General features: G+C 39.3%; 1 protein-coding gene across 1 annotated transcript; it reads left to right on the top strand.

Moving 5' to 3' along the window:
* The first annotated feature begins 6,069 nt into the window (after positions 1–6,069).
* Positions 6,070–12,488, top strand: CLEC14A (C-type lectin domain containing 14A). Its single transcript, XM_073010940.1, has one exon. The coding sequence runs from the start codon at positions 6,163–6,165 to the stop codon at positions 7,636–7,638; it is 1,476 nt and encodes a 491-aa protein (XP_072867041.1). The 5' UTR covers positions 6,070–6,162; the 3' UTR covers positions 7,639–12,488.
* Positions 12,489–25,727: the final 13,239 nt, after the last annotated feature.

Genomic DNA, 25,727 nt, shown 5'->3' with positions numbered 1-25,727 from the left:
TTCCATATATTTGTATAGTTTTGAGAGATCTTCTTAGTATTGCTTTCTATTTTTATTGTACTGTAGTCTGAGAGTGTGCTGGGTATGAAATCAATTTTTTTGAGTTTATTAAGAGTTTATGAGTGAGCGTGTGGTTGATCTTAGAATATATTCTGTATACAGATCAGAAGAGTGTTCTCATCTTCTGATCTCATCTTCTGATCTCTTATCTTCTGATCTCATAGTCTGTGATTGTTAGGTGGGGTGTTCTCTAGATGTCTAGTAGTCCAGTTGATCAAGTGTTGAGTTTAAGTCCAGAGTTTCTTTGTGAGTTTTCTGCCTCAATAATCTGTTTAGTCCTGTCAGTGGGGTGTTGTAATCTCTCACTATTATTGTGTGGCTAAGTCTTTTCATATATTAAGAGGAACTTGTTTTATGAATCTAGGTGCTCTAATGTTGAATGTGTATATATTTAGGATAGTTAAGTCTTCTTGTTGGATCACAGCCTTTATCATTATGTAATGCCCTTCTTTGTCCCTCTTGTTATTGATTTAAAGTCTGTTTTATCTGATGTAAGAATAACAACTCCTGCTCTTTTTTGTTTTCTGTTTGCATGGTAGATCTTTCTTTACTCCTTTACTTTGAGCCTATGGGGGTCATTACGTGTGAGATGGGTCTCTTGAAGACAGCAGAGAGTTGGGGTCATGTCTTTATCCATCTTGGCATTATATATTTCTTTGAAGTGAGGCTTTTAGCCCATTTTGATTCAGGATTAGTATCGGTATTTGAGATTTTGACCTTGTCACCACATTGTTAGCTGGGTATTATGTAGACTTGTGTATTTCCTTTATAGTATCTGTGGGCTATGTGCTTAAGTGTGTTTTGTGGTAGCAGGTGCTGTTATTTCAATTCCATGTTTAGTACTCCCTTAAAGACCTCTTTTAAGGCTGGTCAAGTTGAAATGCATTTCATCAGCATTTGCTTGTCTAAGAACAATTTTATTTCTCCTTCACTTATGAAGCTTAGTTTAGTGGTATATGAAATTCTTTGTTGAAATTTCTTTGGGATGCTAAAAATTGGCCCCCAATCTCTTCTTGCTTACAAGGTTTCTCCTGAGAGGGTCCACTGCTAGCTTTACAAGGTTCCCCCATATATGACCTGACCCTCCTTACTAGCTGCCTTTAAGACTTTTTCAGTGACCATGGTGTATCTGATGACCATGTGCCTTGGGGATGGTCATCTTGTATAGTTTCCAGATGGAGTTCTCTGTATTTTGTGAGTTAGCATGTAAATCTCTCTAGTGAGATTAGGGAAGTGTTCATGTACTATATCCTAATATATTTTTCAAGTTGCTTATTCTCTTTCCTTCTCTTTCAGAGATGCCAATGTGTCATAGATTTTGTCTCTTTACATAATCCCATATTTCTCAGAGGTTTTCTTAATTTTTTCCAGTTTTTCTTTATTTTTGTCTGATTCAAAAAAACAATCTTCAAACTCTGAGATTCTTTCCTCAACTTGTTCTATTCTGCTAATAATTCCAATTGTATTATGAAATCCTTATAGTGAATTTTTTAGTTATAAAAGTTCAGTTTGTTTCTTTCCTAAAATGGCTATTTTGTCTTTCCAGTCTTGGATTGTTTTACTGGATTGCTTGGATTCCTTGGATTGGGTTTCAACTTTTTTCTGAATCCCAGTGAGCTTTTTGCCACCCAGATTCTGAATTCTATGTCTGTCATTTCAGTCATTTCAGACTGGTTAAAAACCATTACTGGATAGCTAGTGGATTTCTTTGGAGGTAAGGGGACACTGTTGCTTTTTGAATTGCTGAAGTTCTTGTGCTGATTCTTTCTTGTCTGGGAAGGTTGAATGTTACTTTAGCTATGATGTAAGTTGAGTATAGTCATTTCTGTATGTTTCCAGAGGGCTAAGGCTCTGTTCAGGGTCTTTATTTGTGGTTGAATTCTTGCCCTTGGTTTCAGCAGGTGGTATATTAGCAAAATATTTTTGGTATTGTAGTTTGGACTGTGATTCAGGAGATAGTGCTTAAGAGTAACGGTTGGTAGATAGGCACTTGGGTGTGCAGCTCTTTTGTCTGTCCTCACATTTGTAGCAGTGCTCTGCAGTATGGGATGTGCTGGGAGAGAGGTGACTCCACTACCAGGACTTTTCCTGGGCCTTAGGGGAGCTCCCTCTGGTCACTGATACCATGCCCACATTTCTTTTGTTAGGTGTTCTGAGCCACAGGGATTCATCCAGCAGAGGCCATGGCAGAGAGATAAGCCACACCTTTTTTCAGACTGTCACTGCAAAGGGAGGTATGTCCTGCTCCTTTGCCAGCCCAAGAACCCACACATCTTACCCTTCTTAGTGCTCTGAGAATGTGGGCTTCTCCACTACTTGAGTGCAGGCCAATGATCTTGGTTCAGCACAGCTGAACTATGCGCTGTAGTCCTGGGGAGCCAGGACTGACTCATGGCTCCATCCTGTGGACCCCTGGGCTTGGGTTCTGGGTGCACTAGGGTATCTGAAGTGCTTCCAGGCCGCAAGCAATGCACTCAGGTGGAGCAAAATACCCAGGTTTGGTAAAGAAAATGTGACACATATACAGCATGAAATAGTTGCAGTCATAAAAAAGGATGAGTTCATGTCCTTTGCAGGGACATTATGAAGTTGGAAACCATCATTCTCAGCAAACTAATACAAGAACAGAAAACCAAACACTGCATGTTCTCACTCATAAGTGGGAGCTGAACAATGAGAACGCATGGACACAGGGAGAGGAACATCATACACTGGGGCCTGTCAGGGGGTGGGGGGCTAGGGGAGGGATAGCATTAGGAGAAATGTAGATGAGAGGTTGATGAGTGCAGCAAACCACCATGGCACATGTATACCTATATAACAAACCTGCATGTTCTACATACGTACTCCAGAACTTAGAGTATTATAATAATAAAAAAAAGAAAACATACTGAAGATATATTTTAAATGTAACTAACATTTTGATTTTATTTTTACTTTTCATTTTAAAACTCAGTCACTCAGAATTAAGTTAATTTTAATTCCTGCTTCATGTCCATTCACTTATTATTTATTCAGATATAGCCATTTTGATTTATTTATTCATTACTAATTATTTATTTTAATAACGGAATAAAGATTCCATTATTTGGGTAGTGACACAAAGCCACTGCACAAAACAAAAGCTAGGACTCTATCAACAGCCCATATCAAGACTTCCATTTCCCCCAACATTCCATCCTTCTCTTTCCTCTCACCCAAAAGGTGCATCTCTAAGAATCTTATGTTTATTGTTTCTCTTATCTCATTTTATTGTAATTATTTTTCTAAAGAATATACAAACATATATATAGTACTGTTCTTTTAATTGTATAAAACTGTCAGGCTCTGTATAATTTTTGGAATTTCTGTCCTTTAACATTGTATTGCTAAAATTATATTGTTACTTGAAACTATATGGCACTAATTTTGACTCCTATATAATATTAAATTAGTGAATATATTACAGTTTATTTTTATACTGGTTTTGGATATTTGGATTGGTTCAAGGTTTTGTTAATATGAATAGTGTCACTATAAACATTTTTTACATATCTTCTGTTGTACATGTGTAAAAATTTCTCTTAGTTTTATACCTTACCATGGAAGTGCTAGAGTTTACAAATATTCAATTTTAGTGGAAAAAAAAGTCAAATTTTTCCAAAGTGGTTGCTCTAATCGGTAACATGTAAAAGAGCCAATAGATTCACATTTGGTATTATAAGATTTTTAGGCATTTGGAATCCAGTGGGGGTAAAATGGTTCTATATTATTATCTTAATAAATATTATTTAAAAATAGAAACTTTCCTCCATTTCTAATTTGGTCAGATAAACTGTATATTTAAAACTAATTACAAAACTATTTATGTCCTTTTTCTGACTCTTGTGTCATTCCATGATATGGTCATGGTCATGCTCAGTACTCTGATATACAGTCATTATGGCCAATGTGTTCTCTGCTGTAATCCCACTTCCCTAGACAGAATGTCAGGGAGTGAGATCATGGATTTACTGTAAGCTTTCCAGCCATTCATTCTTTCTTACTATAGACATCTCATCTCATCCCAAATGATTTTTTAAAGATATCTAAGAAATTTCCATTGACTACTTAAGTTTGAAAAAGATTGTATTAAAAGTACTGTGCTACATGGACACATTTACAAACACAGTCATAAGAGTGCAATGGTCTGTAGAGAGCTGGCCCAAGTGACTAAGTATTTTTTAAAATCCATTCAATTCGATTTCTGGATTTTCATGTTTCTTTCTTATAAGACATTAAGTTACCTAATTTAAATGCAAAGCCACATTTAAGGTGATTCTCAGACATCTGAAGAGAAGAACTGATGAATATTCTTTAAATCAGGAGATAGAAAAGGCAGGAGAGAAATCCTAGTGCAAAGCTCTACCTCAGCAAAAGCAAGGTAAGTGTGATGATGACTCATGGGTTTATTGTTGTTTGTTAAGATACAAGGAATTTCCCGGAGGAAAGAAAAATGAGAATTATCGTAAACATAAGACGGAAGCATACAGATGTGATCCTGAAACCTTCCCTCCCACCCCTCATTAACCTGAATGCAGTACAACAAAGTGAGTTTATATGCCTTCTTCATGGAATCACAACTTTCATTCTGGTTAAAGATACTTAAAAGCATCAGACATCTCTAAGAGAGCTTAGCTGAAACTCTTTATGTATTTCTGATTGCAACGTATTTGGCCATTATGAACCAAGATAGATGATCTATTTCCTAAACTGATACTGAATTGTCTAAATTGCTAACAAGAAATCCTTTCATAACAGTACAGTTTTTAACCTTTACTTCCCTTATTCATCTTTAATTCCTTGCTACTTCCCATTGAATTGAAATGTTTATATTAAAACAAAACACCCACCGGAATTCTGAAGAAATTGGCTCACCCATCTTTCAAACTACAAGATATTTTTTGACAGTATACAATATTCATTATAATGGAATAAACATTTTAATATCTTAAGGATGTTGACTCTAATTTTCCTTAAAGGGGATGTTTACAACTTATTATTATAAATGCTGCCACTCAATCATAGGAGAAAATGATACTAAAATAGTTCAAGGCTAAAATCACACATAGGGCAATTGTTCTCGAATATTTATAAGGCCACGAACTCACTTATGTATAACCTATAAACTTGAAGAATTTATGAACCAATATAGTGGCAAGGAAAGCTAACAACCTAACAGTAAGATCTATGGCCATTACTTTTCATTTAGTCCTAGAAATATATTTCCTTTCTTTAATGAATCAATATGGTCCATTTCAAAGAGAAACAAGTGGAACTGAAAAACACCAAATTATAGTTGACCACTTCTAAAGCAAGTGCTGATGGAAGAAGCAAAATTTCCCATTTAAAATACCCAAACAACTCCAAATTCTTTAACTAGCAGTTAGCACTCCTGAAATCTCTTGACATAATAGAGAAGCAGAGACCCAAAGAGAGATATGCGGTTAAATAGCGCTGCCTCTGGTGGCGAAAGGAGATGCTAAGTTGTTCCACAAGGTTATTTTTCTCCCACAGGCGCAGGCCTCCCAAACATTGGAGCCGTCTACGAATTATTCTGACGCTAACTCCACAGCTCCGGACAGAAACACAATAGACGGGCGTGGTCTTACAATCATAAGCCAGTTCCTTTCTCCAGTCCTTCTGCCTATGTTCGCCTACGTGTTATGGGTTCTGCGGTCCTGATGAAACTCCCTGAACGGAGAAAAACCACACACTTCATCCCAGTGGCGAGTTTCTCCTCTTGCTCTAAGCAGGGTGTTTGACCTTCTAGTCGACTGCGTCCTCTGTGCCCCGGCGCCAGCTGTGTTCCTGACCCCAGAATAAATCAGGGCTGCACGGGGCCTGGCAGCGCTCCGCACACATTTCCTGTCGCGGCCTAAGGGAAGCTGTTGGCCGCTGGGCCCGCGAGGGGATTCTTGGCAGCTGGGGGGTCCGTCGGGAGCGAGGGCGGAGGGGAAGGGAGGGGAAATCGGGTTGGGGAAGCCAGCTGTAGAGGGCGGTGACCGCGCTCCAGAGACTGCTCCGCGTCCTCGAGCGGGACAGACCAAGTTGGGAGCAGCTCTGCGTGCGGGGCCTCAGAGAATGAGGCCAGCGTTCGCCCTGTGCCTCCTCTGGCAGGCGCTCTGGCTCGGGCCGGGCGGCGGCGAACACCCCACTGCTGACCGTGCTGGCTGCTCGGCCTCGGGGGCCTGCTACAGCCTGCACCACGCTACCATGAAGCGGCAGGCGGCCGAGGAGGCCTGCAACCTGCGAGGTGGGGCGCTCAGCACCGTGCGTGGGGGCGCCGAGCTGCGCGCTGTTCTCGCGCTCCTGCGGGCAGGCCCAGGGCCTGGAGGGGGCTCCAAAGACCTGCTGTTCTGGGTCGCACTGGAGCGCGGGCGTTCCCACTGCACCCTGGAGAACGAGCCTTTGCGGGGTTTCTCCTGGCTTTCCTCCGACGCCGGCGGGTTCGAAAGCGACACGCTGCAGTGGGTGGAGGAGCCCCAACGCTCGTGCACCGCGCGGAGATGCGCGGTACTCCAGGCCACCGGTGGGGTCGAACCCGCAGGCTGGAAGGAGATGCGATGCCACCTGCGCGCCAACGGCTACTTGTGCAAGTACCAGTTTGAGGTCTTGTGTCCTGCGCCGCGCCCCGGGGCCGCCTCTAACTTGAGCTATCGCGCGCCCTTCCAGCTGTACAGCGCCGCTCTGGACTTCAGTCCACCTGGGACCAAGGTGAGTGCGCTCTGCGGGGGACAGCTTCCGATCTCAGTTACTTGCATCGCGGACGAAATCGGCGCTCGCTGGGACAAACTATCCTCAGGGGATGTGTTGTGTCCCTGCCCCGGGAGGTACCTCCGTGCTGGCAAGTGCGCAGAGCTCCCTAACTGCCTAGACGACTTGGGAGGCTTTGCATGCGAATGTGCTACCGGCTTCGAGCTGGGGAAGGACGGCCGCTCTTGCGTGACCAGTGGGGAAGGACAGCCGACCCTTGGGGGGACCAGGGTGTCCACTAGGCTCCCGCCTGCCACTACAGCCAGCCCCGTGCAGCAGAGAACGTGGTCAATCAGGGTCGACGAGAAGCCGGGAGAGAGATCACTTATCCCTGAACAAGACAATTCAGTAACATCTATTCCTGAGATTCCGCGGTGGGGATCACAGAGCACGGTGTCTACCCTTCAAATGTCCCTTCAAGCCGAGTCAAAGGCCACCATCACCCCATCAGGGAGCGTGATTTCGAAGTTTAATTCTACGATTTCCTCTGCCACTCCTCAGGTTTTTGACACCTCCTCCGCCGTGGTCTTCATATTTGTGAGCACAGCAGTAGTAGTGTTGGTGATCTTGACCATGACAGTGCTGGGGCTTGTCAAGCTCTGCTTTCACAAGAGCCCCTCTTCCCAGCCAAGGAAGGAGTCTGTGGGCCCGCCGGGCCTGGAGGGTGATCCTGAGCCCGCTGCTTTGGGCTCCAGTTCTGCACATTGCACAAACAATGGGGTGAAGGTCGGGGACTGTGGTCTGCGGGACAGAGCAGAGGGTGCCTTGCTGGCCGAGTCCTCTCTTGGCTCTAGTGATGCATAGGGAAACAGGGGACATGGGAACTCCTGTGAACAGTTTTTCACTTTTGATGAAACAGGGAACCAAGAGAAACTTACTTGTGTAACTGACGATTTCTGAAGAAATCCCCCTTCCTCTAAATTCCCTCTAATCTACCGAGGAACTAAATCAGAACTCACACTCCTTCCCTGAAGATAGAGGAAGTGGAAGTGCCTTTAGGATGGTGATATTGGGGGACCAGGTTGTGCTGGGGAGAGATATTTTCTTATGTTTATTCTGGAGGATTTGGAGAAGTGATTGAACTTTTCAAGACATTGGAAACAAATAGAACACAATATAATTTACATTAAAAAATAATTTCTACCAAAATGGAAAGGAAATCTTCTGTGTTGTTCAGGCTGGGAGTATATTGGTTTGAAATCCCAGGGGGAAAAAAAAAATAAAAAAAAAAGAATAAGGATTGTTGATAACCCAGACTCAAATATCACTGGCGTCCTCCGGGAATAATTAGGAACAGCTGAGGGCATGCTGGGCGTAAGCAGCAAGAGTGCATTCTGCTCTTAGATTGAGGGAAAGATCCTTACGTTCCTGGAAGGAGACACGGATCTTTAAGAACTTGTAACTTTTCCCTTGGTTCTTTTATCCTTTGTTTTCAAAGTCACCGCTACTTGTGTGCTTTGCTATAAATCCAAAGTGTAGTGTTGCCAGAATTGCTGGCTCTAGAAGTAAATTATAGTTGACCACCAATTCAAGTGTTTACTTTATGTCCTTGCCCAAGGAAACACATGATTTGCGTTTTCCCCTTCCGTTGTTTGTGCTTTCCAATGTAATGACCTCCCCAAGCAAATAGCCCCCTCCTAAACATCAAGGTGCTCATCCTCATCTTCAATTATGGTGATGTTAATTCTCAATTAAAACGTTAATGCTAAGTATTGATTTGCAATCTTCTGGTTGCATCAAAAAAAAAGTAAGCTGGGTTTCCTCCAAAGTTGCTAGGTTCTTGTGCATTTTTAAACCCATGGAAAAACTTGAATACCAAGCCATTTTCTTTTTCTCTTGATAAGAATTTGTGCCATAACAATACTTGTTCATCTTGCAATGATGATAATTTAACAAGTGTTTACATGGGCAAAGGCATGGTAAACAGTTCACCATAAGAAATAATAGTATAAGAAATAAGTGACGAATTTTTAGAAACCTATCATCTTGTTATAACTGGGGAGTGTTAGAACGTAATCTAAATGAAGCACTCCTATGAAAAATAATTAAGACATAATAAAAATCACTGTCTCGTGGAATCAAGGTCCCTAGAAGATATCCCACTTTTATTAGTATGCTGAGACTTTAAAACTAAGAGTATGGGGGTTGGTGCATACAGAGAGGCAGAGAAACAAGCTTAGTAACAGGAATAAAAACAAAAGAAGCTTACACTTTATTTTCACAGAATTATTTTAATGTTCTTGCATGTACAATGTATACAATGGAAAACAGACAATTAGTAAGTGACCAATTATAAAATATTACTAAAAAATTAAAACAGCTCAATCCATAAATTCATTTCCTAAGTATAAATATATATATTTAGTACTGTAACATTAAAAGAATAAAACAATAGGTAATTTGCCTCATATACTAAATATGTTTCTAAATAGTTACATTTAAATAAAATTACAGAAAAAATAGAATTAACAACATTCAAGGGAATTTTAGATATTACTTTACAAGTTAAATTAAAAATCAGGTAAGTACAGTAAATGGCTTGCCCATGTTCCCCAACCTGACTTGTCACATTATATCTCAGTTCATCTCAATTTTGGTGTTTTATCTTTCCTCTTCACATGACCTCTCAGTAGAGAAGGTAACAATTAGAGTAGGACATATGATGCTTTCTTTTGTAATTTGAAAAATAGCTTTATAACTGAGCTGAACTGTTGTGTGTGTGTGCACGTGTGTGTATACATAGTCATGCATTGCTTTACAATAGGGATACATTCTGAAAAATGTGTTTTGAGGCAATTTTGTCATTGTGTCTACATCATAGCACGTGCTTACAAAAACCTAGATGGTATAGCATGTTACAGCACTGAATATTGTAGGCAATTTTAACACAAATAATAATTTTCAAATAAGGTCGTATTCACAGGTACCAGGGGCTAATTTACACATGTTTTCGGAGGACACAATGCAATCCACAACAAGCATTCTACAATATTTTTCTTCTTATATTGTGCTTCTCAAATCCATATCTTTTATCTCAAGCTTCTCAAATCCATATCTTTTATCTTAAGCTATAGACCTATGTTTTTCCTCCTTTGAGAAGCTGCTATGTTAATTAATTGCCACTTAATATTTTGAAGAAATACTCTAGAAATAGGACTTTTCCCACTGAGTGAACTCTGAATCATGTCAAATAATAATTCCTGTGAGTGGGGCTTTTCCATGAAGCTCAGTGACAGGTCAAATAGTGATAATTCTGCGTGGATGGGGCTCTATTAAAGCTCCAAACCTGTTCTGCCCCTCCTAGTGGCTGCTTGGATGATGGTCTTTACAGCTACTATTTGCAATGCTGCTGCTTTTGAAGGCTTCTGCAGAGCTGGGCAATGGAAGATGAAACTAGGCCAAGTTAAAATACCATAAAGCTCACTATTCTTACCAAGATTTAGCTATTTTTCTTGAATAAACACTTTTTGGGCTATTGCAAGTCTTTGGTTAATTTTAAGAGTACCAAAAGATATGATTTAGACAATTTTTTCCAGGTTCCTCACTGCTTTTAAGGAGGAGCAGATTTTTCAGAGAAACTTACTTTGCCATCTGGAAGTACCACCCATGTGTTGCATTTAGATGTCTTTGTAGTCTTCTTCAGTTTGGAAGAGTTCCCCAGTCATTCCTTGACTTCCATGACATCAGCAGTTTTTAAGATTATTGGACAGATTTACTTTGTAGCATGTTCTTAATTAGGGTTTGTTTTTCATCCAGGTGGCCCATCTTTGGATGGAATATTATAGAAGTGATGCTTTGTTTCCCTTGCTTTTGCTTCTTAGCAGTTGGCATGTGATTTCAAATTGTCACATTATTTGTGATGTCAACTTTGATCATTCAATTAAGGTGGTGTTTGCCAGACTTCTCAACTCTAAATTCTTCCTTCTTAATTAATAAGTGTTTTGTGGGGAGGTAATTTGAGACTGTGTAAATACACGGTTCCTTATGAAACTTTCAATATCTTACTTGTATCAGTATATATTTATGAACTTCTATTTTATTCAAAAAGTTACCTTCATTATTTACTTTGATATTTAAATTATCTCAGATTTAGGCAGTGTGATCCCCTTCAGGTTGTCTCCTGTGTCCTTCTGACAGGCTCCCAACCTTCTTGGATAGTTCTTTGCTTTCCGGCACAAGAAAATAGCCCAGACTCATTTTGTACTTCTGCTCAAGTCCAAGAAGCTACAGTTAATTTTAGGGAAAAATGGTCATCAGAAAACATGATCTGTGCCCTAGATATACTCATTGCTTTTATGTTATTGTTGTTACTAGGTGTCTTCTCAACAGAGTTAGGAAATGTATGTTTGTGTTTCTGTGTGTATGTGTGTGCATAAATATACATAAACCTACAATATACACACACATATACATGTGTGTTTATACCTACATTTTTCCTAAATCTATCTTATCTATTCATACTTCCATTTGTATTGAAAACCATAACTAACACCAATATCTCTAATTCCAATCCAACACCATAGGATTTAGTCTTCTCATCCCACTTGGTCTCTGTTACTCTGCTCTTGGCTGCCATCCATTGAAGATGTCCTCTTCAAATCACTTGGATTCTAATCCCAAACAGCTGCCTGTTACTAGCAGCCCCGCCTTTGTGAAAGTTCTCTTCTTCCTGCTTAGGCTCAGACACTAAACTGGGCCACCATCTGGGCCACTCTCTACACACCACTCAGACTCTATAACATTTTGCTCTTGGGCATGATGCCTCCCCATTCTACTGGCATGGACACTGACCCTCCTTGGTCCCACTTAATGATGTTTTGGCTAAATTGTTTCAAATGGGAAAGGAAGGGAAGACGAAGAGATATTGAATTCTTATCACAAGTTATGCTTACCCATCTATACATATCCATGTACTTTTAAAAAACTGTCTTTAAAAAAATAACTTTCTAGAACAACCTGTTCCCTTCACTTCATCTGGAAAACCCCCATTATTTTTCAGGTGTAAGATTGAATATTATTTTACCTGAAAGGTGTTTCCAAAGTCTTAACTCCAGAATAGGATCTAATGGTCACATATCCTATCATCTCAGTGTATGGCACATAGGAGGTTTTATGTATATGTGTGTGTATGTTTTAATCACCCTGTTTAACCTATATCTTAAATTTCTAGTGATTATTTAGAAGGATCGAATGCAGGTTCTTATGCCACCTTAAATGCAATAGGAAGAATGTGTCTTACTATAGGTTCACTATTTAGAGGTTTCTAAAAATTAATTGATTCCAGTATCTCTTTATTGCCAAAAAGGAAAAAAATCATCAAGTTAAAAATAAAGCCTTGTTTTGGCAGATATTTGCAAAAATATAACTGATTTGATGAAATATCTTCACTTATAGGTCAAGTTCTTTTAGTTACCTAGAGATATATTTAGCAGCTCATTTACATTGGAGGACACCTTGTGAGGTTATGCTGCTTAGTGTTAAATATTTTACACGAAACTATTGGCATGTCTCCTCAGCCAAACTGAGTGATTATTAATTCATGAGTAGAAAATTATCAGAGTTGTATATACTTTAAGGGTATATGTAATATTTTGATACATGTATGCTATGTGTAACTATTAAATCAGGGTGACTGGGATATTCATCACCTCAAATGTTTATCTTTTATTTCTGTTCATCCCACTCTTCCCCTTTCCCTTCTTAGCCTCTGGTAACCACCGTTCTACCCTCTACCTTCATGAGATATACTTTTTTTAGCTCTCACATGTGAGTGAGAACATGTGATATTTGTGTTTCTGCACCTGGCTTATTTCACTTAACATAATGACCTCCAGTCTCAGCCATGTTGCTGCAAATGACAGCATTGCATTCTTTTGATGCCTGAATTCTATTCCATTGTGAATTTGTACAACATTTTCTTTATCCGTTCATCCATTGATGGACACTTATCATCATCTTGAGATTATGCTAAGTGAAATAAGCCAGTCACAAATGAACAAATGCTGTATTATTCCACTTACATGAAGTATAAGTGATTTCCTATCTTGGCTGTTATGAATAGTGCAGCAATAAACATGAAAATGCAGATATCTCTTCAATGTATTAATTTTCTTTCTTTTGGATGCATAGCCAGCAGTGGGATTGCTGGATTACATGGTAGTTCTATTTTTAGTTTTTAAAAGAAACTCTATACTGTTTTCCATAATGGCTGTACCAATTTCCATGCCTGTCAACAATGTACAAATGTTCCCTTTTCTCCCCACCTTTACCAGCATTTGTTATTTTTTGTCATTTTGATAACAGCCATTCTAACTAGGGTGACATGATATCTCAGTGTGGTTTTGAATTACCTTTCACTAATTGTTAGTGATGTGGAACATTTTCTTATATACCTGTTGGTCATTTGTATGCCTTCTTTTGAGAAATGTCTACTCTGGTGTTTTGCCCATTTTTTAATTAGATTATTTGTTGTTTTTGCTATTGAACTGTTTGGGTTTCTTATACATTCTGGAACCATGTATTAACATAGTAATCTCCTGTCAGATGGAAAGTTTGCAGATATTTTCTCCCATTCTGCAAGTTGTCTCTTCACTATATTGTTGCCTTTGCTGTGCAGAAGTTTTTTAGCTTGATATAATCCCATTTGTCAATTTTTGATTTCGTTGCCTGTGCTTTTGAGGTCTTACCCCAAAAAATCTTTGCCCAAATTCGTGTCCTATGGCATTTTCCCAGTGTTTTCTTCTAGTAGTTCATCTATCTGTCAGTGCCAGGGCAAGATGGAAACTTCCTGGAACATAGGTCATTCTTATGGGTAAGTGAAGAACTAAGAGGGAGAAAATCTTACAGTGAATAGTCAACCAGGCAGCACTAAGAAAAATAAGAAGGAGCTGAGTTTACCTTGTGGCAAGTTTAGATTTCTGTCATCAGAAATAGAATGCAAAAACTGAGTTCTCTTACTGAAGAATAAAGACATTTCTATTTGTACATATTTAGGTATTAGTAGTGGTTTGTTTAGAAAATATCACATATATTTTGTCTCTACAAGGGAAGTAATGTTAACTGCCTCATAAGAATATTATGAAAAAAATGAATATAGAGACTTATTACAGCATCCTGGAGTAGTGTAAGCACTTATCAACAATCTTAGTAGCAGATTGAAGATAAAAGCTATGAAACGCCCGTATCATATTTATAAATCGCTCAGACCACACACACTAGAGATTTTAGGAAATCTTATTAATGTCATTATAAACTAGTGAACACAATTTAAGAGTCCTGAGAATGAGAAAACAAGTCTACGGGTCCACAACTCTGAAAAAGTGAAAAGCCTTTAAATGTATCCAGGGATGGCAGGCAATGTTCCTAACCAATACATACTTTTGGTTAGTTAGTTACTAACTAACCAGTTATGTGATATGAGATGTTATGGGAGCTGGCAGTGATTCTCATTATTATTTGGAAAAGAGAGCTCTACTCAATTCCCACATTTACCCCTCTTTCCAATGACAGAACTGGGTCCATATAGTATTGAACTGAAGGGTACTAGATGGATACTTACACGTGGCCAGAAAGCTTCCTTCTTAAAGCCCAGAATATGAGTATGTCCTCTGAATGATCCACCTCAATAGGTAAGTTATTCTGAAATTATTGTGCCATAGAATGCAGTAACAATAGTTTATTCCCTGGACAAGCCCCAGATGGTCTGCTCTCCAGTGCTGTAATTGTTTATTTATCAACAATGTTAAGGGTGTCATTTTGGCAGGTATCATTATTACCCATACACCCCCTGCTTGGCTTAAAGTATTTTTTTCCCCATTACTCTCCTCATCAGCATATATAGGAAGCTCCTAAAATGATAAGCCAAATAAAACGGCTTTAAATTCTTTTTCTAAGATGGTTGAATAGAAATAACAAAGAACAGAAAAACAATCACAGATTATTCTGATATGTTGCAATAACCACATTGCACTTTTTTATAGGGCTATAATATCTGCACAGCAACTTTTTATAGAGAAAATATTTTACATTTGCTATCTTGCTTTATTTAGCCTCACAAAATCCCTGTGAAACTGGGGGAGGAATAGCTGCAGTATCTACAACAGTTCTCAAGATGGGTCCTACAGAATCATTGAGACTGTTATCATAGGCAGATCAGTAAGGTTCCTCATTTTAACACGAAGTCCTTCTCCTTGAAAAGGTAAGAAACCAAAGAGTTTTATAGGGAGTAAAATTTCTGTGTTCTTGAAGCTGAGTCACATTTGACTGAACTTTTCAGGTTTCTGTGAAAGCCAAGTCAGAATTAAAACTTTTTTTTTAATGCTTCGGTTATATTTGGCAGGTGAATAAGGAGATATGGGCCAATGCTAGGAAATTCTCTATCTCAGACCTTAGCACCTTCATTAGAACCTCTCATGCCACCTTCTAAAAAAAATTAATTGGTTAACTAATTTTATTTTTAATTGATCAAAAATAATTGTATATATTTATGTGATATTTTGACATGTATGTTGCAGAAAGATTAAATCAAGCCAATTAACAACCCATCACCTCACCTACTTATTTTTTTGTGATGAGAAGGTTGGAAATGTTTAAATATACTCTTTGAGTAATTTTGAAGTATACTTTAATTTTTTTTCTTTTTGTTCCATTTCAGGTCTTAGAATAGGTGTGGGAGGGTTGGCTAACGCTTCCATTTGTAGTCTTGACACTTCCCTCCATTGTTTGAGACTGAAGTTTCAACAGTTTTAATTCCTTAAAAATAATTTAGTCTCTTTTTTGCCTTCAGTTTTTCTCTTTGCACTGATCTTTCCTTTGAGTTATACATCCATTAGGTCTGTTGTGCCAAAACACCAGCACAAGGAGAAATCTCATTATCTTGCTTTTTCCATTTGCACTTCATCTGTTCTGGTGATCTACCCCAGCCTGCTATCAGATTTACCTTCCTAATATACCACTCTACCATTCAGCTCTGCTGCTCAAAAGGTTCCCAGGCATCCTCATTACACAAAGTTCATGCTCTTTGTGCTGGCTCAGGGCCCTTCAAGACCTTATCAGGTTAGTCCACACTTCTCTCATATTACACCCTGTGCTTTTGCCAAACTAAATTACCCACTCCTTTGCTTTATTGTAGCTTCATGATTTTAATCCACATTCTTTCTACCTGAGATTCCAGTCATTACCAGCTGGAATGCTAAAATGTGTCCATGCTGCATATCCCAGTTTAAATGCTACCTCTTCCAAGGTATCTTCCCCAGTTACCTAAAAGCCAAACCAATCCTCGGATATCCCTTATCACTTTATTTGAATCTCTCAACCACATGCCATGTTGTTTAAGTCAAGGGCTATGCCTTACACATTTTGTGAAAAGCAAATTGTTTTCATATTGCAAGCTATCAACAGATGTTTCCTAAATAAGTTATATAGGCAACAAATAGTTTAAATGGCTATTAATTTTTTACTGAAAATCCAAGTTTCAACAATTTCAAATCCTTAAACTTAATTAAGTAACTGTATTATACATTATCACTAAAAGGTATCATAGCCACATTATATAGTTTTTCACTTTATGGTATATACATATTAACTCAGACAATTATGAAACAAAGTTTTCTGATCTGTATTCCTGAAAGTCTAACTTTCCACTCACCCACATCTACCCTCCTACATGGTTAAGAACTGAGACACTCTTCCTCCCCAGACCATCTCTTTTCTTACAAAGACATCTATAAATAAGACTTGCAGATGGAATCTGTTTCTCCTAATATCTTCTAACACCACCTCTTCCACCCATGCTGCTAAACGTCCTCCCCTCTTTAGACCAGTGTCAGATGTCCTGATGGCTCAAAGCAGTAGGAATTCTGGAGTGAAAAGCTGAGTTAGCTGAGGTGCCATTGTTTGGAGGAGTACTGCTGGGGGCAAATCTAAGTCTAGCAGGGAGCTGAAGGACAGATGGCAATGGTCTGTGTCCTCAGGGACAAAACTGCATTCTAGTAGAACCTATCCAACAGCTCTACAACTGTAACTTCAGGAGGACAGAGGTTCCCTGGAACACTGGCTTCTCTACTCAAAGGTCTGTGGAACTAGAAGTCTAGTGGTTCCAGTCAATGACAAAAATCCTGACTCTACTACACAACAAATCTGTGACCAATGGGTTAAAAAAGAAAAGGAAATACAAATTAAATTTAAAATAATTACACATCTATCATTCTTTAACCTCACCCCAAATCTCCACTATCATCACCATTATCTTCTTGACATCCCATTTGTATTATTTTTCCACCAGCCTTACTTCCCTTATTTCTTGAACACAAAGACAGACTAATCCATTACAATTGGAAATAACTGAGAAGAAGTCTGTACAGACACTTCCAGGCCTCTGAAGCTGCACATAGGCCTCTACTCTCATTGAGATTGCGTTTTGAATGAGGTGCCAAGATTTTGGGTGGTAGATGGAGTGGGAATAGTTTTAAGCACCCAAGGTCAGGCCCTCCTCTCCAAGCCTTCAGGTTAGTATTTTCCTAAATGATCCATTTTCAAAGTATCAGCTGACCCAAAATACATGTTACTTCCACAAAACTCTACTTAAACTCTCTTACCTTGAGGACGCAAAATTGATAAAACCAAGAGCACATAGTTCTCTCCTTCAGACTTACCACAGATTTAGCAAATTAGTTTGTATGTATTCATCACCTACATATGGGTTCTTTAGTATATAAGTATTGTAAGGGCAGAGACTATGTCTGTGTGAGCCTTTTGTACATTCCCAGTGTCTGGCACATAAATGGAACTCAGTAAGTCCTTATTGAATGAATGGGGGAAGAGATAGGTGGTTTGAAACATAGCTGAGGGGCAGGGTTAGTAAGGGAGACACATTTGCTGCTCTTTTATGAATACATATGCATTTGACTGTGCCTACACACATGTACACATATATAAGTGTATCTTTTACCTCTGCAGCTCTGCAGAAGTTGCCCGTGTGCTTCTGCTCTAGAGCTCTGTGCTTCCTAGGTATGATATTTTTTTTTTTTCTGGGATGCATTCCTTCTACCATTCTCCTTCTCTCCAGCCGTCATCCACTCTACCCTTCCTCCAGATGAGTTGGCATCTTCCACTTCCCTGGTATGTACATATGGGCCAGGAACTCCACCAACAAGGGGAGAGTCCATGAGAGGGCAAGGCAATTGACAGTTGTACTGAGGACTGGTCATGTTTACCTTCACATGTGCTGGGAAACATTAAAGCCGAGCCAAGGTCTGTTTGAGTCTGCATGCCCACGGAATGTGGCTTCCAAACATCCTCATTATTGACCCCTGCTTTCCAGACCTCAGCTGCCTGCTCAACATCCCCACAAAGACATCCCCCTGTCATAGCAATTACATGTTTCAGATTAAACCCATTGCATGTTCCTTCTGTAAAATACATTTATCTCTTTATTGGTGTAACTCTCATTCCAGAATTCCAGGCTGAAATCCACAATTGTTCTTTTCAACCCTTCTTTTCTCCTTAATTCTTATATTTCATGTAGCCAATTCGTATTTATCCTCCCTTTGAAATGTCCATGAGATTTGCCCTTTTCCATCCAGGTACACTATCACCATCCCAGTCTAAGTTTTCATCGTTTTAGTGTTCCCTTAGTCCTCTTTTGACTATAATATTAATATTTATATTCAAATCCATTTAACAAAACAGTTTCGTCTTTCTAGAGCCCGTTGAATTTTTTTTAAAGGTTATGCTTCCATTTTGTAGCACATGAAGATGCAAAAATCCATGAGTGACTTCCTGATATCTGGCCCCACCCTACATGCTTGTCAAACCTTATGTCCTAAGATTCCTCAAGACCCACCATCACCCATCAGGCCCCCTGCCTCACAGTTCTCCATGCTAGAATTTCCTCCTTCCTGTCCTGGATCTGAGACAGACATGATCACTGCCCTCATGCCTCCTATAATCTACTACAGGATTTTCTCCCTTCTCTTATCTGCCAATAGGGTTCTGTCCCCTAATGTTTAATTACCTGCTGATACATGACTGACTTATTTTTTAGTTCCATCAAGGAGTATTTATTAACTGTGTAATTTGGATAGGGACTTGTGCTAAGCAAGTTGAAAGATGCAGGCTCTGGAAGTTAGGAATTATGTCGCCATCATATACCCAGTGTCATACAATGCCTGAAGATGGGTAGGTAGTCCATAACCTTTCTGAATGAATCCCATAATAAAATATGAATATCGAGCAATCAAAACTTAGAGAAATTAAAGAGTCAATTTCTCTAAGAAGAAAGTCTGCAGAAGACTTTGCTTTGGTGGATGAGTGGGATGTGCACAGACTGAGAAGTGGGTGGAGGCTATTACAAGCAAGTGCAACACTGAACAAGGAAATAAGGCAGACTACTAATGCCCCCAACACCTCCACCATCTGATGTCCTCTGTTTCCATAGTAATGCAATATAAACAACCTAGCTAGCCCTTGAACCAGGTATATCCATGTGACTATGTTCTCAGCAATGAAACATGGACAAAAATTATGTGTACAATTTTCACATCATCTGTTGTAATAGACAGACTAGGATAGATTACGTTGTGCAATAAACAGCAAATGTTTTCTTTTCTTACAGAAATTTGTTGCAAGTCCAGATGACTCTCTTGGGCAGCCATCTTCTATGTGTTGACTCAGGATTCCTGCAGGTTTCTATCTTGTATCACCTCCACATCAACGTAGGTTTTTGTGGCTGGAGAGTCAAGCAGTAACAATTAAAACTTCAGCAAGGAAGTGACTTATGCCACATTGGCTCAAAATTAGCCATGTGACCATGCCTAACTACAAAGAGTGAAGAAGTATAATCCTCTGTGTGGCCAAAAATAGAAAATAACTGGATATTGGTAAATATTGTTATGTCAATGACACTTACATAAAATGGAACTGCATATCATAAGCTTAATCTCTGCTTTCTGAAGGCTGAAACACACATGTAACATCAACCAGTTTTTGGTCATAACAATAAAAACACTCAAGAGGATGGTAAAAGCACAAGATGAAAAGAACCTAACCCCAAATGATTTTGTGGAACAGAGCCACTATTGCAGCCTGGAACCTTTCCTCTGGACTGTTGTGTGTGAGGGAAATACACTTCTCTCAGGTTCAAGCCCCTGTATCTCCAGGTCTCTTTCTTTCAGTAGCTTAGCCTATACCCCATCTAAGAGATGAAAAATCAAGAGAGACAACGATCCTGACTGGAGATAGTTTTTGTGTAAGGGAGTAGTGTGACTGCATACAATACACAAAGGGAATGTCAAGACACATCTGTGGACGGGCACGGTGACTCACGCCTGTAATCCCAACACTTTGGGAGGCCAAGGCAGGCAAATCACTTGAGCTTAGGAGTTTGAGACAAGTCTGTGCAACATGGTGAAAGCCCATCTTTACCTAGAATACAAAACTTAGCCAGGTGTGGTGTCCCAAATCTGTATTCCCAGCTACTTGGGAGGCTGAAGTGGGGGCAGGGGTGGTGCGGGGCAGAAGTTGCAGTACGCAGAGATTGCACCCCTGCACTCCAGCTTGGGTGACAGAGTGAGATACTGTCTCAAAAAAAAGATACACACACACACACACACACACACACACACACACACAGAGACATCTGTTTGTCTCCAACCAATGATAAGCTTTGAGATAGTAGGAGCTAAAACAGAAATAATCTTTTTTTTTTATTTTTCTGAGACAGAGTCTCACTCTGTCGCCCAGGCTGGAGTGCAGTGGCACAATCTTGGCTCACTGCAAGCTCTGCCTCCCCAGTTCATGCCATTCTCCTGCCTCAGCCTCCCGAGTAGCTGAGACTACAGGTGCCCGCCACCGTGCCTGGCTAATTTTTTTTTTTTTTTTTTTTTTTTTTTTTAGTAGAGACGGGGTTTCACTGTGTTAGCCCGGTTGGTCTCAATCTCCTGACCTCGTGATCCACCTGCCTCGGCCTCCCAAAGTGCTGGGATTACAGGCCTGAGCTGCCATGCCCGGCCAAAACAGAAATAATCTTTATCTGGTCTCTTCAAGATCTAGAACATTTCTATATCCAGAGGGGGGTTCTTTGCAGATAGTTGTTGGCTGATTAATGATAAGAAAAAACAAAAATATGAGAAATCAAAACTATATCCTCTATACCCAAAACACAAGAATCTTTGAAATAACACACAGCCTCCAAACTAAGAAAGACATATGCCACCTTGACACAGAAAAAAGTTTAGAATGTCAGTCTCCTAATAGAAAATGTTAAAACATCCATTGATTCATTGCTCCTCCAAATGCATGACTTAAAATAGCTTTACCCTTTTCAACACTGCTACCTCAGTCTAAAAAACATGACTATAGGGGAGATGCTTTCATTTGTTTGCTTGAAAGTTTATTTTATTTATATATTTTTATTATTGTTCTTTTTCTTTTTGCCTAAGAGGTAATAGTGGTTAACATTTTTGATAAAGAGATGTGGTTCTTTTACTTTTTCATTGCAGGTAATTTTCTCTTCCTCCTGTTTCTGGAATGACCATGGAAGGTATTTGTTTTAACAAGAAAGGTCATAATCATACCCAATAATTTTTATATTCTACTAGAACATAGGCAAGGCCCACCTGTTGGCCCATTAGCAATATTATAGTCATTCGGTTATAGCAATAACAGACCAGAAGTCTTTACTTAGCCAATTACTAACTGAAATATGCATCAACCAGAAGAGGATTAATATTGTGATTGCATGTCCAGATAAATGTCCAGCTCTAAAGAAGCTATATAAGACAATTTAAAATAAAACAATTGTCTTTTGAGAAAATTATTAACAAAATAGGGAAAAGTAAAAATCAACATGTTGATGTTAAAATATGTATTAACAACTTAATTTATGATGAGTTATTTTTCTCATTAATCTAATCATTACTCAATTTTTTTATTAAGTTGTCTATATAAACATTTATTTCACTAGCCTGAAAACATATTCATGTGAAATCATTATAAATACGGACATATTTATAATGATTGGGAAAAATATGGATTGGAGGACGGTCTTGCCCCTGTGTGCTGGGTCAGTGGGGGTGTTGACTGTAGTGTTGACAGTTTAGGCCGTGGCTAAGAAGGGAGTTGTCAGGGAACTGGCTAAGCTATTAGGATCACACATTGGAAATCAGAGCTGGAGCTTGGGAAGATGAGTTCTAATCCCTTACTCTGACAGTGATGAATTTTGGGCTTTGGTGTTGGGATGTAAGGGGAATAAATTCACCCAGTTATGAATCAACTAAGAGAGAGGAAGTAGAAACTTACTTCCTTTTAAACTCATAAAAGCTAGGTTTGAGAACACAGCTTATGTATGCAGGCCCTGCAAATACTGAACCCAGAATTTCAAAGTCTGTCTCATCACCCGAAAGAGATGCAGAATCAGACAGCTACACACCACACCTTGGAGAAGAGCCTAACCCTAAGGCAAGGAGGAGCAGTGCAGAATGTCTGTGTTCTGTGGCAGATCCCAAAGAGAAAGCGGGGTTTAGAGGCTGAACCCACATCCCAAGTTCCTCTCCCAGACCCGTTACACATCTAATTCACTCCACCTCCAAGAGGTGAGTAGAAGTGGAATAAGAGGCATGGAGTGATTAGGAAAAATCCCTCATCAAGGAACGTCAGGGAGTGGAGAAGCAGCAATCCCTCCCACGATAAGTCACTTCAGCTTTATAAGGCTCAGATTTTCCCTTTTGTAAACTAATATCTCCAATGTACCTTTTAGTCCTAATATTTATTATTTGTCAAAAGGCTGTCTGGGTCAGATCAGTGGCCAGGACTGACAAAGAGGGGATGTTGCTACTTCGGAGTCACTTAACAGTCAATGGGAATTTGGAAGGTGTCTGAGCCCAGTGGCCATCTCTGCCATCCTTATGATTTTATTCTATCATATTTCAAAAAATATTTAATGAGTATCTTCTACGTACCAGGGAACAGAGTGGTAAGCAAAACACATCAGGTCCCCACTTTTCTTTCTAGAACTTACACTCCAGAGAGGAAAAACATTTGATAAGCAAGCACACCTATGTGCAGTTACCAAGTACAATGAGAGCTTTAGAGCAAGATAAAGTGTGTGTGGAGGAGGAAGGTAGTTGTATGGAGGAAAAGGGAGCAGCCTTCCAGGCAGAGGGGCAGCATGTGCAAAGGCCCTGAGGCTGAAATGCACATGGAATAATTGAGGCTTCAAAAGAAGACTGGCTAGGGTTTAGTAAAGGAGGGTAAGAGTAATATGAGCTGAGTATAGAGGGGCCAGGACATTATAGCATGTGCCTAGGAGTTTGATTTTTAAAAAATTTGTTTCACTCTGGTAAGAACACATAATATGAGATCTATCCTCTGAACACATTTTTTAATGTGCAATACATTATTGTTGATTATAAGTGAAATGTCATAAAGCAGATCTCTAGAAATCATTCATCTTTCTTACTGAAACTTTATGCCCATTGATTATTAACTCTTTATATTCCCCTTTCCCCAGCCCCAGGCAACCACCATTTCACTCTTTGATACTATGAATGTGACTATTTTAGACACCTCATGTAAGTGATCTTATGCAATGTTTGTCCTTCGGTAACTGGTTTATTTCACTTAATATAATGTCCTCAGGGTTCATGTATGTTGCCACATATTGCAGAATTTCCTTTTTAAGGCTGAAGAGTATTCCACTACATATATATACACCACATTTTCTTTATCTTTTTTGTCTTTATCTATTTAAGTTGTTTCAGCATCTTGGCTATTGTGAATAGTGCTGCAATGAACATATGAGTGCTGAAGTTTCTTTGAGATCCTGATTTCAATTCTTTTGGATAAATACAATTTATTTGGATAAGAAGTAGGATTGTTGGATCATATAATACTTTTATTTTTAATTTTTGGATTTTGTTCTAAGTGAATGAAAGTCCAGTGAAGAGTTTTTAGCTAGGGAAATACATGATCGAATTTATGGTGCCAAAAAATTACTTAGCTATATGGATAAAGAGTTTGGGGCATGGAAGATGAAATACCTCCATGAGGTAATGTAAGCCATGTAGGCAAAGGAAGGAGGGGAAGAGTTCTTTGGCCTCTGGAATGTGGCCCCAGAGCTTCTGACGCCTAAGTGGGTCATTAGAAACAAGTTGGTTAAATAACTGATGGTTGAGTGGGATGACATTAACCTGCCATTTTATTTATTAATATTGGTAGTATTTCTGCTTAGTTCAGGGGAATACAAGAAGTGAATTTTTGCCCAGCAATCCCCCAAATACAACTGTTCCAGATAGGTATTTGTACTTGTTTCATCAAAATTACATTCTTTATGTTCCAACCTATTCCAGCCCTCAGAAGAATACATTTGAAGTCTAGATTCTCAAGTCAAATTTTGCCAGGCAGCTTCACTCTAGTTCATTCCCTCCAGAATCTAGAATGTCTTGATAGGCTATAAGTGACCTAATTTGTGTTCGCTATGATGGTAAGCACATGAAGTCTCTTGGTGAGTTTTTATCCCAGGCAGGGGCTGTTACATAATGATGATGACAATATCCATGTCCTCCCTACCATAAAAGTGTTTCATAGGCCATGGTATCTGAGGCCCCTAAAATATGTTCTCTTCCTGTGTCTTTTTATACAAGGCTGCTTAGATTAGAAGGAATCTGAGAGCTGTGGTTATTGGGCAAGTTAGACCAAATTGGCAGTCAAAAGTGTTGATGTGCTTGGACAGTTAAAGTCTTCTCAAAAAGTCAAAGTCCTTTTGTGTTGGTAAAAGAAGGCAGGAGGAAGTGTCTGGAGAGAAGATGATTTTCATCCTGATGGTATATTTCACAAATTCATTACTTCTGTAAGCATCAGCTGGAAATAACACTCCCTTTTACTTCCCCAAGTTACTACCAAGTCGTTAATGGCAAAAAGTGCTTGTAAAATAGAAAAAAGCAAAGAAACAAACAGAAATTAGGACCTGTGCTGACTGCTCAAGTAGCTCTCCTGCAAGGAAAGCAGCAGTTCTAGGGCAGTGCATTCCTGAATGACTGGAAATCACTTGGAGGCACGCTCTAGAAGGCTGCAGGTAGGAGAGTTACCCCCAGTTATTCACAGTCCACTCACAAGTAACCTGTTGCTGCAGTCACTCAAATTGTTCAGTCAGTAAAGCCATCCCTCAGTAACTGTTGGGGATTTGTTCCAAGACCCCTACAGATGCCAAAATCCAGGGATGCTCAAGACCCTGATATAAAATGATGCAGTATCTGCAAATAACCTACATACATCCTCATGTAGACTTTAAATCATCTCTAGGTTACTTATAATACCTAATACAATGTAAATGCTGTGTAAATAGTTGTTATACTGTATCAGTTTAGAAATAATGACAAGAAAAATGTCTGTACATGTTTAGTACAAGTGCAACCATCCATTTAAACAAATATTCAATCTACATTTGGTGGAATTCACAGATATAGAACCCACGGATATAAAGAACTGATTGTATTTATCAAGTGCCTCCTGTGACCCAGGTCTTATCAGTCAGAATTTTTTCTAGAGGTATGGATAATTATTTGGCATACAGGAATTGCTCCCACACTGCTGTGATCCAACAAGATCAAATTGGGCAGAGGAAAGAGGTGTGGCAAAGGACAGGAAAGTTGGGTTCTAGGTAACTAGGCTCTAATCTGAAGAAAGAAAAACCACCACAGCAAAATGATTTAGTCTAGCTTATAGAGCCTAGAAGGAAGCTGAAGACTTTCATGATGTAGAGAAATTTTAGACAGTAGAAAAAGCAGACTGCTCCTTTTGTTTCTGGTCCCGTGAAATACTCTGAAGTATGTCGGACCTAAGAAGTGAGTTTAGAAGCTCGTTTCACTTCACTGAGATTCACAACACCTGCTGCTGAA

Source organism: Chlorocebus sabaeus, chromosome 24 (assembly GCF_047675955.1).
Source record: "Chlorocebus sabaeus isolate Y175 chromosome 24, mChlSab1.0.hap1, whole genome shotgun sequence".
NCBI classification, from domain to species: domain Eukaryota; kingdom Metazoa; phylum Chordata; class Mammalia; order Primates; family Cercopithecidae; genus Chlorocebus; species Chlorocebus sabaeus.
This window is presented reverse-complemented; position numbering and strand designations above follow the sequence as displayed.